This window comes from Momordica charantia, assembly GCF_013281855.1.
Source record: "Momordica charantia cultivar OHB3-1 chromosome 8 unlocalized genomic scaffold, Mcharantia_2.0 BLBB01000008.1, whole genome shotgun sequence".
NCBI classification, from domain to species: Eukaryota; Viridiplantae; Streptophyta; class Magnoliopsida; order Cucurbitales; family Cucurbitaceae; genus Momordica; species Momordica charantia.
The window spans coordinates 2,802,346-2,822,256 of NW_028275166.1; the positions used below are offsets into that span (position 1 = coordinate 2,802,346).

The 19,911-nt window shown below is 34.5% G+C and overlaps 3 protein-coding genes across 3 annotated transcripts; all 3 read right to left on the reverse strand.

Moving 5' to 3' along the window:
* Positions 1-1,455: 1,455 nt before the first annotated feature.
* Positions 1,456-3,046, reverse strand: LOC111004969 (fasciclin-like arabinogalactan protein 14). The gene has a single exon (XM_022276298.2). It carries the CDS (start codon positions 2,576-2,578, stop codon positions 1,685-1,687), a length of 894 nt encoding a protein of 297 aa, XP_022131990.1. The 5' UTR covers positions 2,579-3,046; the 3' UTR covers positions 1,456-1,684.
* Positions 3,047-5,674: 2,628 nt separating this feature from the next.
* Positions 5,675-9,323, reverse strand: LOC111005187 (uncharacterized). Its single transcript, XM_022276611.2, has 4 exons — positions 8,732-9,323; positions 7,875-7,971; positions 6,135-6,194; positions 5,675-6,046 (listed from the first exon to the last, which is right to left on the reverse strand). The coding sequence occupies exons 1-4, from the start codon at positions 9,037-9,039 to the stop codon at positions 5,963-5,965; spliced, it is 549 nt and encodes a 182-aa protein (XP_022132303.1). The 5' UTR covers positions 9,040-9,323; the 3' UTR covers positions 5,675-5,962.
* A 3,446-nt stretch (positions 9,324-12,769) lies between these two features.
* On the reverse strand, positions 12,770-18,750 carry LOC111004663 (glycosyltransferase BC10). Its single transcript, XM_022275768.2, has 11 exons — positions 18,537-18,750; positions 16,800-17,306; positions 16,532-16,630; positions 15,791-15,891; positions 15,611-15,682; positions 15,398-15,488; positions 14,740-14,820; positions 14,007-14,066; positions 13,802-13,924; positions 13,661-13,699; positions 12,770-13,029 (listed from the first exon to the last, which is right to left on the reverse strand). Exons 2-11 carry the CDS (start codon positions 17,133-17,135, stop codon positions 12,901-12,903), a joined length of 1,131 nt encoding a protein of 376 aa, XP_022131460.1. The 5' UTR covers positions 17,136-17,306; positions 18,537-18,750; the 3' UTR covers positions 12,770-12,900.
* Positions 18,751-19,911: the final 1,161 nt, after the last annotated feature.

Below are 19,911 nucleotides of genomic sequence, written 5' to 3' on the forward strand. Positions count from 1 at the left end.
TGATGGTCATCTATGTTAGAATTTATAGCAAAATATACTTTTGATCCCTAAAGTTTGAAGCAAGTGTTTATTTGATTCCTGAAATTTTAAAATATACACTTTTAGTTCTTGAAATTTACAAAATAGTTCTAAATGGTCTCTAAGATGGTTTGACTGTTATTTGACTAACTTTTTTAGATGATGTGGCTGTTAAATGGCTGACTGTATATTTGATTAGGAAATTTTTATTAATATAATATATATATATATTTTATGGTGGGTAGATTTTTCATCTCCTTGTTCTTCCCTTTTTCGGTGAGCTTCGTCGCCGGCCGCCACCTCTTCCCTGCCGTTTGAAATGCCTTTACAAGGAGATGGGCTTGGCTTCAGCAAGCCTTGATTTCTCCAACTTTTCGTCAAGGGCAGAAGCCTTTCCCTTGTACGGAAAAATCTTTCAGATTCAACATTATCTTCCTCTTCCATGTTCTTTTCGTCCTTCATTTGTACATCCATCTCAAAATCCCTTCTCTGCACCAAATGAGTGTAAGAAATCCAATCACAAAGCACGTCGCAGCTAATTCTAGCCCTAGAAATCGTGAAATTTCCTATCCCAGAAGAAGTATTCCACACATGTAATAGTCACAAATTTCCAAACGACAAAACCCAAATGCAGATAACAATTACAAACAAGAACAAGCCTCTCGAATTGGATTCCTCAATGGTAGATTACGATTAAGGTCTTCGAAATGCAATTCCCTTTTCAGTTCGAGCAACTCAAAAACAGATTTAGAGTCAAATAAAGTAAACGAAGAGCTTCATTGACAAATGACCCGATCATAAGAAACCACAAACAGTATCAGAAGGCAAAAAAGAAAAAAAAAAAAAAGCTATAATTTACTGTAACCTTTTACAAGGGGAGCAGATCACTCGTCTTTTCTTCGTTCTCAGGGGCCGCACAAGAATCAAACGGAGAAAGTGATATGAATAACCGAGACACGAGCTTGGTGGGTGAAACTTTCAGATCTGGAAGGGTTTCCTGTTCCAGGTCTGGGATGAGGGGCGAGCGAGAAGGCAGATGATAACGAGCGCTGGAGCGGCAGCGACGAGGTGGCCAACGGCGAAGTTCATCGGAAAAGAGAGGAGAAAAAAAGGGGAAGGAGATGAAAAGTCTCATAAAAATATTATTAAATTCCTTTGCAAAAAAAAAATTAAATTAATAAAAATTTCCTAATCAGCCATACACTAAGTCATTTAACAGCCACATCATCTAAAAGAGTTAGTCAACTCACGGTCAAACCATCTAGAACGAAATGTCCATTTTAGTGTATTTTGCCCTAAAATTTAATACCTTGGTTGGGACACTCGTTGAGGTATAAAAAAATAGCATTTTAAAAATACCTGACGTTAGAGTACTGATATTTTTTTTAAGCAACTTATGATTTTCTCTTTAAGGTTTGATATCGAAATATAAGTAACACAAATTTCGGATGAATAACAAATAAGTCTTTTATCATAAAGAAATGATTGGATTTCTTTTTTTTCCCCATTCATATGGACTTTTTGATAAATGTAGGCATTGCATGGAGAAATCTCCGCCATTTTTTCTTCACAAAAGAAAGAAAAAATGTATCAACAATCCTAACATCTTTTCCTTTTCTCTTTCTTTTTCTTTTTCTCTTTCTTTCGCTTAAATTTCAACTTCAATTTAGAAAGCAAGGGCAACAGACAACAATCCGAGAACAACTCCGGCGCCGGCGATCTGGCCGCGCGAAGCTGCAGAGTCGTCCGCGGCATCGGCATCGGCAGGGCCCGGTGCATCTGCGTCATCAGCATCTGCCGCCTTCTTCGGAGATTTCGCCGGCGCGTCTGGTGCATCGGCCGCCGGCGACGGAGCATCAGCTGCTGGTGACGGAGCATCGGCAGCCGGCGATGGAGAATCAGCATCGGGAGCGTCCGCCTCCGGTGCAGGAGCATCAGCCGACGCCGGAGCCGGAGCCTCAACCGGTGGCTCAGGCGCCTCAGGCGACGGAGGCGGGAGGTTGTAACGACCAATGCCAGGAACCACAATCGGAGAACTGATTTGAAGGACGGAGATATTGTAAGGCTGAGAAGCGACGGGTTCCACAAGCCTAGAAGTGAACGGAGCGCTTTTGGCCGCAGATCCGAATTCGATTTCTCCCCTGCGGTTGTGGACGACCTTGACGAAACCTTGTTGGTAGACGGCGTCGCCGGTGGCCTGAAACATGGTGGTGAGGACGGTAGGCTTGTCGGTGCCGAGCTTCTTGAATTTAGCATTGTCGTAGTAATCGAGAATCACATGAGCGCTGAGGATCTGCTTGATAACATCGAGAGAATTCTGCGCGATTGCGGCGACGGTGGCGTTGTCGAGGGCGAGGACGGTGATGGTTTGGCGAGTGTTGATCTGTTCGAAGAGATGAGTTTTGGTGAGATAATCATTGAAAGCACCGAATTGAGGGAATTGATTGAGGAGTCTGGTGATGTTGAAGGCGGAAGCGGAGGGTGAAAACAGGAGGAGGATCAGAAATGGCGTGAAACAGAGGACAGAAGAGGAGGCTCTAGGGTTCATCATGTTCATCATTTTTCTTCTTTTTTTTTTGCTTGTTTGCTTTCGTGTTTTGGTTTAAATTTGTGTTTTTTTTCCCCAAATCCAAATGCAAATTACAAAACTGTGAAAAGTAATGGCTAATTAAAGCCCCTCTTGCTGCCTTTCTCTGCTGCAGGGAACGCAGGGGATGGAGATGGCATTTTATACAACAAATTTTAGCAAATTGAAGCAGAAGATTATTGGTTGGGAGTGAATTTCTCTCGTGTTCTTTGGATCATCGACTGCTTCCCAAAGGTACGTATGCGTTGTGTTTATGGCTCTCTATTTTTAGTCAATTTTCCAGTTTCTTGGGGGGAAAAACCACCTGTTTTTGTTTGATTCAAACCTATATATATTTTTTTGTTAATAGTTTAACCTCACGTGCCGGTGAGGATTTGAATTTTCCACTCCTTCGTAACGCTCAAATTTACATGCCTTTTAACGAAGTATTCTAACTCGACTTATATATTTCGAGCATAGCTAAGTGGATAAAATACTCTTATATTTTTCGAGCATAGAAGTCGTTGACTTGATTTCCACTCTATGGTTGTTAAACTCAAACAAACAAAAAGCATATAAACTTTCCGATGTCTCAAAGGTATAATGCATGAATTACTCAATAATATTTATGCTTATAGGTTAGTTGGTATTTTTTACTTACTATCATTTAAAATTGAAAGTTGAGAGAAGGTGAATGTTTAAATAAATAGTTGTGAGTTGTTTAATTGTGATAAGCAAGACGATAGCACTAAAATATTATTATTCTAAAATTATTTTGAAAAATTTATTGAAATGTGAAAAAGAAATATAAGATAAATAGTAGCGGGTAGAAATTATGGAGGATGTACGTACAAGTAAGTTCAATTTATTTCAACACAAACTGATCTAAATAAATTCACAATTCAACTAAATCTAAGTAGGGTTTATCAAAAATTTATTTCTTTTGTTATTTACTTCAACAATTATAGATTGATGAAGATTTTTCACCAAAAAGCAATTTATATCTTTATCTACTAAACTTGGATTGGATTGACATTTTATTAATTTTGAAGTAAATATCCTTTTTCTTTTAGAAAATTGTTATTAAATAGCATAAATATAGATTTAATGTGTATTTTAAAAATTTTCATAATTTTTCTTCTCTTTGGTAAATATATCAACATTTCTTTTTGAGATTTACATTACATTTGAGCTTCATTTTTATAATATTATTTTTAAAAGGTTTCAAACCTTTTGCTATGTTTAAAAATACTTATTTTTATATTTATGTAAATACCTTTTCTATTTTATTCAATCTACATAAATATCTCTTCTTTAATACTTCTTATATATGAAAAATGAGATTTTTTTTTTTTATTTTTTTGATCATATGAATACAAGGATCGATGTAGCTTTTTCAGAGGGAACAAATCTTTTGTTTGTCTTTGAGAATTTATTTTAGTGTTTTTTTTTTGTATTATTACAAGAGTGGAGATTTTAATTTTACCTTTACCAATGGAATGATGTTCAAACTAGTTATAATGATTATTTTACAATGCTTCAAATATTTTGATTACATTGTTGAGAAACTAATAGAATCTTAAATAATTATTAGAAAGAAGAAATCATACACGATGTATGTACTAAGGCAAAGTGTCAATTTATTTGACAATATAGGTCATAATAGAGGGATTAAAAACCATTCACCCAAAAATTAGTACATCTATTGTGGTGGAATCAGATCGTCTTGAAACTGTCCATATGCTAAATGATGTAGAGCAAGATCTCACCGACATTGGTTTCCTAAAAGCCATGTCGAACGACATGCCAACCAATTTGTACCATTATAGGTTTTTTTTAAGTACATGTGAGATCAAGGATTCAAACTTCCAATCTCATGATTGAAAATGTATATATACCTTATGCTTTAATTGACTTGTTATCATTATAGTTTAATCATGTCAATATAACTATTTTATGTAGACATAGCAAAATGCACAAAATGGTCGGGACATCGAGCTATTTGCATACTATTTGCTATCCCCCTTATTCATTTTAAACATAGTAAAACACTAGTACAAATAACTAATTTTAAAAATATATAATATTTTATTTGCAATTTAGTAAATATGTTAATAAAATATATATTAATTATTTAAAAAATGGAATTGGGGATTGCGTCGAGACATGCATTTTCTATCTTGAAGTGCAGACACATCTTGCGGAAATTTTTTGTCATCCTAATGTAGTGACATAAAAATACAAGTTTAGAGAGATGAAAATAAACTTTAGAAATAGAAATTTTAGAGACATAAAGAAAAAAAGTTTAAAAAAAATAGTGAAAAAGAGTTGAGAGGAAAATATACATTAAAGAAAAAAATTAATTAAAAGGAAGAGAAAAATTATAGTGAGAAAAAGTTTAGAGATAAAAATGAAATTCGAAATATGCTTGTTCAAGAAAATAAATAAATTAAAAAATAATAAAAATTATGGTGAAAGAAAATTGAATGAAAATATAAGATATAATTTTCAAATGAAAAATAGATTAGGAAGAGAGAAAAGACATAAAAAGATGAAATTACATAGACATAAAATATTAATTTTTTAGAGAGAGAAATGACAGTGATTTGTTAAAAAAAATTAAAAAATATATACATAGAGATGAAAACTTTTGAGAAGAAAAATAATGATAAATATTAAAACTTTTTAGAGATATTTATGGAGAAAAAAAATTTATAGTGAAAAAGACATTTGTTAGAAGTAAATATGTCGGATAAAAAAAAGTTAAACCTTCATAAGAAAAAATAAGATTTTGAATAATAGAAATTTGTTTTTAAAAACTATATATATGCTTTTTTTAATTTATGTAGAATTTCAAAATGTATTTTGAAAACAAAAAGGAAAATACTAAATTGATTATCAAACAATCATTGTTTTTCAAAAACTAAAAATCAAAAACAGAAAACAAAACGGTTATCAAATAACCTTAAGCTAATGACCAATTTTTGGCTTAAAACATAGATTCAAAGAAAACTCTTGTAATTCACACACCAAAAAAAAAAAAAAAAGAACATAAAACATAAGGGGGAATTGTGACTAAAATGCAAACAATTAAAGGATGCAAAATGGAGCTATTTTCTTACCAGAACAGTAGGTTTCCACAAGCAATACTTCACTTCATTTTTTGAAGCTTAAACCAAAACAATCAAATCCACCATGTTTGTGCAAACCTGATGGCTTTACCTTTACAAGCCAAAGTGAACATTGTCATTGGCAATGATCATTTGCTAAGTTCCCACCATCAAAGCGACTCTGCTTGCTTTAGCTTCAAACCACCACAAAAAAACAACATTACATCCATTCCTAAAGGAAGGGTAAGTTTGTCGTCAATGCCTCTCGTCATCCTTTTATCTTCTCAACAATATTCGAAATTACTTTCCCCATGTCGAGCTCCTTCATACGAGTAAACGGTCGCTTCATGTCCTGTAAATGGAAGGTAAGAAATTATAAGTGAACTTTCACTTTATCGATCGTTTGAGGAGTGTAGGACTCGACTCAAGCCAATAATTACCAGAAGGCTGATAAACTTCTCGCCACCTCCACTCCGTATTTCAAAGCATCCTCTTCTTGGCTGCATAATTATTATTAAAAAAAAATAGCAAAACGAGGAGGAAATATATATATATAATTTCATTAAACAAACATATCAGTTTTCTTTATTCAGAAGGGAGAAAAAAAAACCTATATACTTTTCAGTGTACGGCACAAAATTCACTGATTTATAGCAATCTCTTCCAATGAAATGATAAAATCCATGTGAGTAAAACTAAACTTCAATTAGATACAAAACATGCAGTCTAAATTTCAATATCTTAGAAAGAAATTCTTAGAATTGTAATACCTTAGGGAGGTGTCCAGTGTATGATTTCAGCTCTTTTCCCCAAAGTCCCTTGCTTGTTTTCACATACCCCACTACCACTATTAACTAAGAAAATCAAAGTGAGAATTCTAATGCCTTCATTGGTTTTCGTTTTTTGAGGTAGTACGAAGTTCAAAACCTGAGCCCTAAAAATGAAAACTCAAGTTGTCCCTCCTCGTGCAGCAACAGGAAAATATCAAATCAAAGACTCCTAATACCCCGTTTATCTACTTCTATCGATGTGGGGAGGAAAGAAACATAGCATTTCTGGTCGAACCGGCCCAACCCAACTAAGAAGAACCGAACTTGACAGACACATCTTTTTCAACTGTGCCCACGGACCCGTAAGCCCTCGAGGCAAGGCGAAAAGGAAGAGATGCTCTGGCTTTCTTTGGTCTTGAACTCACACCTCGCTCGAGAATGAATGTTGGAAACTCTTCGATGACATGTTCCTTTGAGTGCCTCATACCAATGGATGGAATTGTTCTTGCTTATATACCATAGATCGCCCATTTTCATAGCCAATGCAGAACTTTATTTTCACTCTTTGTTACTCTAATAATCCTGTTTGCACTCTTTGCAACTCTAACAATCCTACCCAACATGAGAGTCTGAGAGTCAACTCTTGACTAACAACAAAGGTCTCTCGTCTACTCCTAATTGACAACAAGAGCTTGCACTTATCCAAAATGTTTAGATAAAGCACAGCTACACAAATAACAGTGTAGGAACAAGATGTTGACCACAAGTCATACCCTTGGGATCTCTTTACCTCGAACAAAGGAACCTCTTCGAGTTCATCCACAAGTCTGTAATGATTATAAGGCTCACTAAATCATTTTTGTTTTGTCTTTGAGGATTTCCCCCACATGACTGGGTTTAGACAAGAGTCCCCCAAGTATCTCTACAATGATATGATATTGTCCACTATAGAAATAATTCTCATAACTTTGCTTTTGATTCCATCCAAAATATCTTGTACAGAGATAATTATCTTCACCTATATATACTATGGATCATCCCTTCTTTAGCGTAAAACTTTGTTTACACTCTCCTAACAATCACAACTCTTATGACCTTTAATACTACTGTGTGTGTGTATATATAACTTAATGCAAGTTCAGAAATTAAAGAACCAGGGGTTTCCCTGTCTCAATGTGACTCTGCCCCTACAGAGAACATGTGAGCTTGAAAACTAAACTGGAAATGCTTGGAAACTATAACCTCCACCTTCCACAAGATGGAAGACAAAGAACAAACTCAAAAGAGAATCAAATCAACTAACCATTATCGTGCACAAATTGTGATTATACTGGGATAAGAGAACAGAGAACCATGAATAGTTCTGCTCTTTAGAATAGCATATGAAAGTTAAAGATGTCAAAAGGATACCTTATCAGGGTTGACCAGCACAGTGATGCCAGGAACACCAGTCTCTAGACCATTCTGCACCTCGATGGCCCTTTTCTTGAACGATTGGCACTGTTTGCTACAAGAGAACAAAATTAAGGGGAAAACTGAAAAGTGTCTTAATATAAACACTGAGCAGGACATGAAAAAGGCAGAAGAATACAGAGACAATAACCAAGGAGGGGCAGGTGCCCCTTAAATTGTCTTGGATTACCAAAAAATACATACACGGAACTAAGATAATAAAGTTTTCCTCTAATTTGCCTCTCAAAGTTGGCTCCTCTAATGAAAAATTTTCCCTCTACCCCAGCAAGAGTATTCAACTTCAAAAGTATGCCAACGAAATAAGCAAACAATAATCGACCCTCCAAGAGTATTATGAGTAAGAATGCAAAAACTTCCACCATTTCATGTATATTCCTTAAATCCTACACCATCTTCCCCCGCCATCTCCCATTGCTGCTTCTCTTATAATCCTTCTCCATTCTTCTTCATTTCGTAGTTCTCTGTAACTTGAGAACTCTATAAAAACACATTTAACTTGAATGATGAGAACTGAGAATACAGGAAGCCATAGGAGACGGTAGAGCGGCACAAGAACAATGCAATATGGGTCAAAATGTTTACCCTACGGATTGGAGGCCCTGATCGATTATCCAGCGAAACCCTAAATGTGAAAACCACATTTGGCGGGGAATATCGAACCAGAAAGTAATCGAGCATCTCAAACCCTTGAAAGTTCAAGTGTTCAACTTCAACTTCAAATCAACTTAACCTACTTTCAATTTTCCTGACGATTTCCGAGAAACCAATCAAAATACACAAAATAAGGAACTCACCAATGTTCAATCACAACGGTTCTGTTCATCGCATCCTCGCCGCCAAGTTTCTCCGAAGCAGCACCAACTTCCACTTCCTCTTTCTCAGTCTCGACCTCCTCCGCCTCCGGCTTCCCATTTTCCTTCTGAGCACGCTTCGGCTTCTTCCTCACCGGCAACTCCGGCACAGGCCCACCGGCCTTCGAGTTCGCCGCCAGCCGGGCCGAACTCCGGGTTACCCTCGATGACGTCGGAGCAGGCTTGGCTGCCGCCGCCGCCGCCGCCGCCGGCTCATCTTCTTGCTTCGCTGTTCGCTTCTTCGGCGCCATCGAGAGAGGCCGAAACCCTAAAAAGCCAGCAAATTTCTTCTCTTGGCTCCCGCTGGCTGGAAGTGGAATGGAACTGAGAGATTACACACTTGTTCGAACGCGACCGTTGGTGGCGCTGCCACTCTTATATAGTGGCGCGGTTCGGTTTCCCGCGCTTTGTTGCGGCGGTGGATTTTGAACGGACGGTCAGGATGGATTGGGAGTGCGGGAATGGATATTGGCCGTTGATTGGGTGGTCGTACGACGTCCACGCATCCACTTTCGTCTCTGCTCTGTGGAAGCGAAGTGGCGGCACGAAGTCCCAAGGATAGCGCCACACTTCGCCACCATTTATTGTCACGTCACTTTTTTTCCTTTTTCTAAACTCAAATCTTTTTAATTACCTTAACTTTCGTAATTGGTGGGACCTATTTTAAATTTTGTAATAATTCTCCTAAAAATAAATATTTTAAGGTTAACATTATCGTTTCTAGTTTATTGTTTTCTCTTTTCAATAAATAAAACTAGAATAATATGATCTCTATAATAATGATATCTACCTTCTTTTTTAATTAACACATCTATGTTTTGTAATAAGATGGTAGCTAAAATAGGTTGAGATAAATGAGAGAAGGAATAATAGAACATAGTGTTTTGACGTTGAAAACTCCTAAACAAATTATGGTAAGAATTACGAATAATGATATAATAATTCTATTCAATAAAAATCATCGGAGTTGCAAACTTTATCTTTTATTAGAATAAACCCTCTCTATTTTTATCTCAAAAAGTTTCATACTTTCACTCGCTTGGAGTTGGGGATATGGAGACGGTTTTCCAACAATAGTGTCCACCTATTCATAATTTAATTATACTTGGTCATCAAGTAAATTCAAGTGGCCACAATTTTGTCACATTTTGGCCTGGGACAAAATTTATGATATTGTATTCAGAAATTGATTACATCTTATACAAATTTACCACATTTTAACCTTAAAAAGGTATAAAAATTAGTGGCCACTAGCCACAAATGTTCAACCCTCTAAAATTACTTACTGAACAAATTGATAAAATATCATTTAACACTTAACTTGGTTAATGTTAAATTCTTATTATTATAATTACTATTACTAGTGCTATTATTACATAAATAAGCCCTAGTAAATCATTTCCCTGACTATGACAACGAAGGTTTAAGGTTAAAAAACATATTTGGTCCCTGAACTTTGATTAAAGTAACGATTTAGTCCCTATTTAACCGAAGTGTAACGTGGATGTACATGTATACAAATTAAATGGACAATTGTATAGCCGGTTGGTTCAATCCCAAATCAGTTCAAATTTAGACCGGTTTAGAACTTAAAAATATATATATATAATGAAAAATGTCCTCTCTTTCACGACTTCTTCATAGTATATTCTCCAGCACCATCTTCGGCACCCTAAAGCCCCCTTCTCCCTCTCTTCCTCCTCTCCGCCGTCATGATACAGAAGTTTGTCGCTGGCGTCAACCCCACCCCTATCGACTGGGGTGGTTTAGATAAAAGATAAATTATAAATGAGCAGTGGTTCCAATTTTCCCATTGGATAACAACACAACCCTTCCCTTCCCTCTCTCATTTCCTAATGGTGGGTTTTCACTCCTCCCCTCTTCCCTTCTTCTATTTTTTTCCCTTTCAAGATGGTTTGATTGAAGATTCTCTCGACTTTGTGAGTTTTCTTTAATTTTTTTCTCGATTTTCTCGAAAGAAGAAGATCCAGAAGACGAAAGAGATTGCAGTGGAGATAGCGAAATCCTCCACTTTTAAATCCAATCATGGCGGCACCGAATCGGTACAGCACAGAAAGAGGGGCAGACCTTGCAAGGTTGTGATGAAACACAAAACGAAGAGAAGAACGAGGAACTTTACCGCCGGAGAAGAAAGTTAAAACCACCGAAGATGAGCAACCGCCGCTGCCCGCTGTGGAAGGAGGTGAAAAACAAGAGAACCAAATGAGAACAGAGGAAGGAGGAGGAAGAGAGATGAAAGGGAAGACATTTTCATTTTATAACATTTGTACTTCTAGACCGGTTCAAATTTGAATCGAACCGAGATTGAACCAATCGGCTGCATAGTTGTCCATTTAATTTGCACACATGTACATTCACGTCACACTTCCGTTAAATCTAACCAAAATTTTAACAGCATGGACTAAAATGTAACAAATTTAAAAGTACAAGGACTAAATTATTACTTTTGAAAGTTCAGGGACTAAATCGTTACTTTATTCAAAGTTCAAGGACCAAATATGTTTTTTAACCAAAGTTTAAAATACCCATCAATATATTGATACATCAATAGATGTCGATATATTTTCAATATCTTGTATAAATATTAGTGAAACATATAAAATATAATTAATTACCACCAAAATAAATATAAAATATTAATTATAAAAATATAATTTATTTAGGAAGTAAAGATAATTTATTTATTAATTAAATTATTTTTAACTTATTTGTTTATCTACCGTAATATCTATCAATATTGTATTTCACAATTTAAATGCAGGTGAAAATGAAAAGTCATGATTTATTAGTATGTTATTAATAATCTTAATAAATTAAGTTGTATCTGGGTTGATAAATATGATTGACATAAATCTCCACTCCCACATTGTTTACCAGAAGAAATATGAATATTATAAAACTTTACGAGAAAAGTATTGATAGATTGGTACTTGCACATCATTTAAATTTACTCTTTGCATAATTATATTTTATTTCTTATCATTTCAAAATTTCAATTATCCTTTAAGACCTCTTGGTTGGAATCTTGAGTTAAATTTTCATAAATAACAAACAAATCTCAGACTAAAACTTTCATACAAATATGTTTCAATCCACATTATCAAAATTGAAGTTCAAAGACATACCAATTATATAAACTACTCCTATCAAAATCAATTAGAATATTATGTGATAATGTTTTCGTTCGTTATATGATAAACGAAGAAACATAAAAAGTAGTCAAAATACTTAGATTTCTTAAGTAAAATTGAAAACAAAAAACAAAGAAACAGTATCGACTAAATGGACCTAAAACTAAAACTTTAGAAATACTACAGTTACATTCTTGAAAATAAATCTATCTATAGATTCAACGGTCACAAAAAAGAATGCTCTGTCAAAGCTACAAATAGCTGCAAGCTCAGTTCAAAGAGTTCATCTTATTCTACAGTCGATGAATCCATCTCTTTAAATTAAATGACAACTAAATAATTTAAAAAAAAAAAAAAGCAAAGATAATAACAACAATATTTGATAGTACAGAAATAAATAATACAAGAAGCAGATATCCTCTCTGATCGACTTCTATCTGCATTGCAAGAACTAGAAGGTTGAATTCTTCCATTCTCGAGGCTCTATCTCAAAAAATAAAAAATATTAAAATAAAATAAAATAAAAAAGTGTGTTGTCTTGTCTGAACCCGTTAACAAGAGCTTAAATTTCTCACATACCTCTAACGAGATTAGACTAATTGAAAAAATTATTCGATGTAATGAAGTAAGGTTGAGAAGACGAATCAGAACAACCAATGACAAGCTGCCAACTCGGGCGGCTCCATGTCAAAAATCTACCTAAAAAGAATCAACTAATGGATGTTGACTAATTGAAAAAATTATTCAAAGTTTTTTTTCTTCAAAGAAACAGAGAATATATTTCAATTCACGAAAGGCAAAAACAGTTGAGAAAATCTCCCCCAAGAACTATACAATAGCAGCTTTCCAATCTCGAATAATCATTTGAAGACTATAATTAACGAAAAAAATTATTCAATGTGATTGTCCTCTCGAACCTGTAAACGAAAGTTTAAATTTCTCTCTCTTACCTCTAACAGCCTAAACAGCCGTGTAATTGGAGAAAAGATGCAACAGTCTTCCGAGAGTTTCTGGATAAAACTTCCTGGCAAATAGATGACATGGTCTTCTCACTCCGTTCCAAAGGCAGGCCTTGAGTATCACCCTCCTCTGCAGAATCAAAACAAATATAATTTTGAGTGAAAAAATTCTTATTAAGGAATAAAATATTACAAAGACTTCAAATGTTAATTTTAATTAGTTACATGAAAATTTCACACCCCAAAGTTCACACCAAACTCACCTTAACATCATTTTTGTTTACACATTGTCACGTTCAAATAAACGGGATGAAATAGAAAATTTTCATAGAAGGGATAAAATTTTACAAGCTAGCTTCTTATATAATATAATCTTTCCATTTCAAAATCTCAATATTTTATGATCATATTTTGAATTTAAGATAAACCAAGTAGCATAATGCCCGTGTTTCCCGCTCCATCCCAAACAAGACTTAAAATTTTCCAAACCAAAATGAAAAGTAAAACACATAATAAGCCCATGGAAATATCAACAAAATTAACTTCACAATACAAAAAAAAAAGGAGAGTTAGTTAGGTACTCAAACATCAATCTTCGTACTAACCACCAACAAAATTTGACAGTTTTTATTAATTTTTTTAAATAAAAAAATATATATTTTTCTGTATTTCTATCCCCTTTCGTTAAAAATTTAATGGTGGTCAGTCAAAGATGGGTGCGTAAGCACCTAAATTTTTTTCATACAAAAATAGTTACGTACCGGAGTAGTACTCGTAATGTGGACACTTTCGTCAAACGACTGTGAATATAATAAAATTATCAGAAGTCAGAACCCATGTTTTCATATACTAGAAACATAAACGTAAACGTCACAAGAGAAGTAAAATTATGTGTCACGTACGGTAAGGTTCTTCAGGAGTTCATAGGTGACATCTTGATTCCTATACGATCTTGGATGCCACTTTCCCTCAGACCAATCAACATATGTTACCGACCAATTTGCAATTCCACCGGGGTCGATCATCTGATGTAAAAGAACAGATCAGACACACAGATAATAGAGTCAAATCATAATGTTTATATTCAGTGAAGGATCGTGTACCGACGTTGAAAAGGGTTGGAAAATAGTGCTCATCAGCATAGCAGTTGGGGCCGTCCTTGGTTCGCTAAGAAAGTCAAGCAATAAAAGAAGTTATTGGACAGAATTTCTGATGAGCAATGACTTGAGAAAGAAAAAACACGGAATAAGTATGTATTAAATTTAAAGCAAGCAACTTAAATAAATAAGCAAATTACAAGAGAATACTAATTAAGCTAAACAGTGTAGGCTGAAACTACATAGAAAAAGTTAAGGACAAAATTGTAGGAACCTCCTGCAGCTCCCCACTAACTTTTTGACGAATAGCAGAGAGGAACGCGAGGGAAAAATAAATACTTGTCAAAAATTTAGTGAAGGTATAGTTCGAAGGTTAATGTATGAGAATCAAGCATGTGCTTCAACTCTCAAGTATCCATTTCTAAGGAACACTACAACCATATTAAGTCAACCTGCCTTCATATACCAAAAGACGGAATGGACAAAAACTTTGGCGAGAAAGATAGATGAGTGCAAGAACAGTTAACTTGATCGCTCCAATTTTGATATTCATTAGCTAGAGAGCTAAACCACGACTAACACAGAAGAACCATGTATTTGATTTAGTAACAGATTGTTTTAATATAGAACTAACGTTCCAGATGTGAAAGACAGAACGAGTCGTAACTCGGAAGCAGAGTCTGATAATCGGTCTAAAATCATCACAACAGTAACAGATGAGGTCACTACGACCAACAGATTACCTTGCAGTAACGCTTGAATTTTGTAAAGTAAAGACTGTCGGCCATTATAATAATAGCATGTTGTCGCTTCATGGAAAACCACTGAATTTACAAGGTTAAAAATATTTGGAGTGAGTATTGCTATATGACATATTGAAAAGAAATAAATAAATAAAGATTTCATCACAATTTTCAGCTGTGATGAAAGTACTCTCCATCTACCAAAGAATTCAATACAAAAAAGGGAAGATGGATAAAGGACTAGACAAACGAAGGATTGATTTCATTCACTTTATCTGCCAGGCTTATATCCTCAACAAAGTATGCAAATTTTACTTGGCATAGGTTCATTAACATCTATCCCAAACTGGAGAGAGAGGAGAAGAAGAAAGTAAATGGAGGGCATACTTCCTTTACAAATAATTACTCACCAATCATCGACACCGTCTCTTGGAGAAAATGAAGACATATTCCATGGGATAACTTATCCAAAAAAGAGTATTATATTTTATACCATAAACATCCCACCCCACATTCCCACACCCTACCGAGCAAAAAAATGTTATTGAATAAATGTTAAAATCCGATTTTTGCCACATATACCCATGAAAATAAAAAATATTATACGAGCAGTTGGATTTGGATGTAGTACTAGAACTCAATATACGACTATACATACCTGAGAACCTTTACGGAAGTCTTTCTTTTCAATTTCAGGTGCCATGCGCTCTGAATACCTGCCATTTCCGTGGGGACCCTGATCTATAAAACTGGAGTAGAAATATTGTCATCAGATTGGCAGGAGATCATTGTCATTTAGATTGGTCAAGAAGATCGAGTTAACAGCTAACTAGCAAAGGTGTTCCAATGTTAAAAAATAAAGTTGCCTTACCAATCAATATAGCTGACATTTGTAAATATCAAATAGTTATAAACATACTCAAAGTCGTGAAGGGGTACACAACTGAAACAGAAGGAAGGATAAATAGTGATCAGATAAAAATTCATTGCATCTATATGATGCACGATCTTCTATTACCGAAAGACCGATGAAAAAAAAAAGTACCACCACCTTTCAGATAACAGAACAAAGTGCCGATTATCTGGGTCTAGAAGTGCATTTGCCAAAAGTCTCTTCTCTGCATCAACCATAGAAATTTCTCCCCAGGCTACCTGAATATAGTTTGCTAAGAGTTTCAAATCGCCAACTATTTCATATAGGAGAGCTAATAAATATATGAAGCTATGCATTATTGGCATTACCATCCATAACAAAAAGTACATGGATTGATACAAGACATCACAAATAATGATAGAAGAGACTACCATGGAGTTAATACAATGTTCTCACACCCATTGCCACTTTCAAGACACCATTTTCCAGAAGAACTATCACATTCAAGTATTGACATCAGATCTTAGCCCAAAAAATAAGTTTGACAAAAAAAAGAAAAACCAAAATTACAAGTATCATATAATAAAAACCTGTGTATACACAAATAATAACATTGATGAATAAAGGATAACACAGAGCGAAGAAAATTAAACGTATTGCTGACTATTGGTCATTTGACAGCCTGTTGTATCTGCCTCTTGAAGACAATTTAACAACTCTAAGACACATCAAGAGGAGTCAAAAAGTCATCGTGGAATTAGGCATGTGAAAAAATGTTCAATTTAATTTATCAAGTGCTGTGGTTTGAGAAAATTATGCCTTTTTTGTTCATTTTCATGCCACGCATCAAATAATGCTACTTTAGTACTAATAACTACATAGACATGCAGATAATAAGAAAGATTCTGCATGGTTCACCTTTTCGCTGCGAATGGCATGACCTACAAAATAGGGGCTCGTGTATGTTGGTTTGTCTCTAGATGCATGCACATATAGAGAAAATCTGTCGTCATGACCCTGAAAGACAAGGACTGATTAAGCATCGAAGTCAATAAAGTCAAGCTGACTAAAGGTGCAGTGGAAATCATCTCAAACATAGATAAACTGATGAAAATCATCTCTAATACAAATTGAACAAAAAAAAAAAAAAGCATTCAAGATCCAAGATTGAAAATAAAAGCCTTACAGCAAAAAATTTATGCCAGAGCTTCTCAAAAGGTAGTGGACCTGGAGTCAAAAACATAAAAGCAATTTTCGGATTCTTAGACTGAGCTAGAGGTCTCTTCAAAATTTCCTTGATTACAACCCGAGCTGCAGTCTCTTCATCTGTTAATTCCCGCTGAGCAGTGGGCCGGTGCTGTTCAAATGCACCATTGAGACAACCACTAGAAAATATATAACAAAGCAGAGAGCTTTTTGGCGAATAAACGTAGGCGCCAACTAGATATACGCTGACCAATGAAACCATCATACTAATGTATACAGCCGGCTTTAAGTATGGCCTTTGACGTGATCCTGGCATGGTGAATGTCTATCATCCAAGCTACCATGCACGGTCAAATTTGTGATTAAGCCATAGTGGCCGTATGTTCATGTACCCGGTAAGAACTTTATCACTATCTTCCCTGATGCCTCGCCTTTAAAATCAGAACAGATGAAAGAAAATTAACACTCGTCATTTACCAGCGAACACCTGAAAACACACGAGCATCAAAATTCTCAGAAAAATTCATCTACAATGACCTCAAAAAAAAGTAACCCATAGCCGTGCATAAGAAAAGAAATACAGTTTAACAGATATCTAGCCCAAAGAATATATGGTTGGGTATTTTGTCTGCCCAAATAGGCTTCACATTCCTACGTATCGTTGGGAATGTTGATCAAAATTTATAAAGAAAGTGGATAAATGAAACACTTGTTTCTTATCAACAAAAATTATACATAAATAAAAATAAAAAAAGAAAGTGCATGGATTGGAATTGTCCATAAGATATGGAAATCGGCACGGGCACACTAAACGCCTCTATGGAGCTACTTGGCTTCACAGTTAAAATCATACTCCGAATAAGAAAAAACTTGGCTCTTTAAAGTTATCCCACTTAATCCCATTAAATATTTGACAATTAACAGAGACAAACGTAAAAATAAAAAATAATGAGTTGTCAAATATTGAATGGTAAGAAGAAAATTTTTCCTTTTTAACTCTAAGGAGCCAAGTTTTTTTCTTTTGACCATCGAAAAACTTAATAAATTCCGATATAAAGAAATAACAAAAGTTCCAACGATCCCTTCTTCATCCATCCGCACGAGGAACGCAAATGTAGATGGAAAATAAATGGCCACAATTATCGGAAAGTTTCAAAGGAATAAGGCCGGACGATGGCAGATTAATTCAAAACAACAACAATAAAGAAAGAAAATCACCAATACAAATTCCACGCAGAATAAGCCGAATCAATGACGTCTCCGGAAGCTAAAAGAAAACTATCAAACGAATTTCAAACACACATGACAGATCAAACAATAATCAAATAAACAAATCGCAGTAATGAGGATGCGAATGGAGAAGGAAAAACCAGCAGCAGGTGATCAAACAATGAACAGTAATCAAATAAACAAAACGCAGTAATAATGACGCGAGTAAATAAATCGAAAAAAGTAGCAGTGGTAAAACGATGAACAGCAATCAAACAAACAAAACACAGTAATCACGACGCGAATAACAAATTGAAAAAAAAAAGTAGCAATGATCAAACGATGAACAGCAATCAAATAAACGAAACGCAGTAATGAGAATGAGAATGCAAATGGAGAATGGAAAAAAAAAACAAAAAAAAAAGTAGCAGTGATCAAACGGTACTGAACAGAAATCAAATAAACGAAACGCAGTAATGATAATGCAGATGGAGGAGAAGAAAAATACCAGTGATGAAGAGGAGATGGTAGAGAGTAAAGTAGGTTCGTGGAGTTGCAGAGATCTGAGCGGGAACATTGAGGAGCATAAGATTTATTGTACTGGATGTGGAAGGAGAAGGATGACGTGAGTTTACAAATTCCAACCAAAGCGAAGAGAGCGCCTCGGCCGCGTAACTTCCGGCATAATTTTCCCACGTCATTTTCTTCCTATTCTTGCCAAATGCCACCCTCTAATTTTCTTGTTTTCTTTTATACTGTTTCTTGTCACTTTTTTATCGTATCACCATTTCTGTGCGTCGCTCGCCACCAGTAAACTATTTTGGTCCTATATGCTACATTTTAATTTTTTGTATTAGTCTTTTTTTTTTTATTGAGTAAGTTAAGGAGTAATAATAATAATAATAATACAATAATAATAGCTTCCTATTTAATGTCATTAAATATTTGACAATATAAGGACCTAAGATTAACATTGAATATTATAAGGATTAAAACGAATCTAATAATACATGTACCAAAATAATTTTTTAATACTATTTTGGCTTCCTGTATTTTATATTTGGATTCATTTTCGTTCATGTGCTCTTAAAATGTCTATTTTAGTTTCAATATTTTCAATTTTGGTTCATTTTAGTTTTTACATATATAAAACGTACATTTTTATTCGTGTACTTCAAAACAGCAAACATTTTGGTTACTGCTTGCAAAATTTTAACATGAATTTTACACACAGTGAAATTCTTTAATACAAATTTATAGTTATATTTTAAGAAATGTTGTGAGTGTGGTGTCATACTAAGGGTATGTTTGGAAGTTATTTTGACATGTCAAAATAACTCTTGCGATTATCAAAATCACTCTCATTTCCATTTATCGTGTTTGGCAAATAAAAAAAATTGATGTTAAGAAAACATAAAATCACTTCAAATTGATTTTCAAGACATCACTTGGATGATGATTTTGAAAAATCAATTATTGTTAAATATAATTTAACAAAATCATTCATTCTACCATCAGTGCTGCTGGACACGCCCTATGTTAGTGACCATAATAAGTGAGATGAAAATGAAGGAATCAAAATGATTACAAATGCATGAATTAAAACGATGTTTTTAAATTACATTGACTAAAATTAACAAAAATGAATATTATCGGTACCAAAATAGATATTTTAAAAGTATATTGACCAAAATAAATGAAAGTCAAATACCAATTTAATATTTAAACTTTTTTTTATTATAATTGAAAAAAAAATGAATTACGTAGACAGCACAAAATGAATATGTATATTTATATATATAGCATTATATTTAAACATTAGACATAAATTGCAAACTCATATGCTCACGTGTTGATATAAGACCAACCAAAAGTTCATTTTT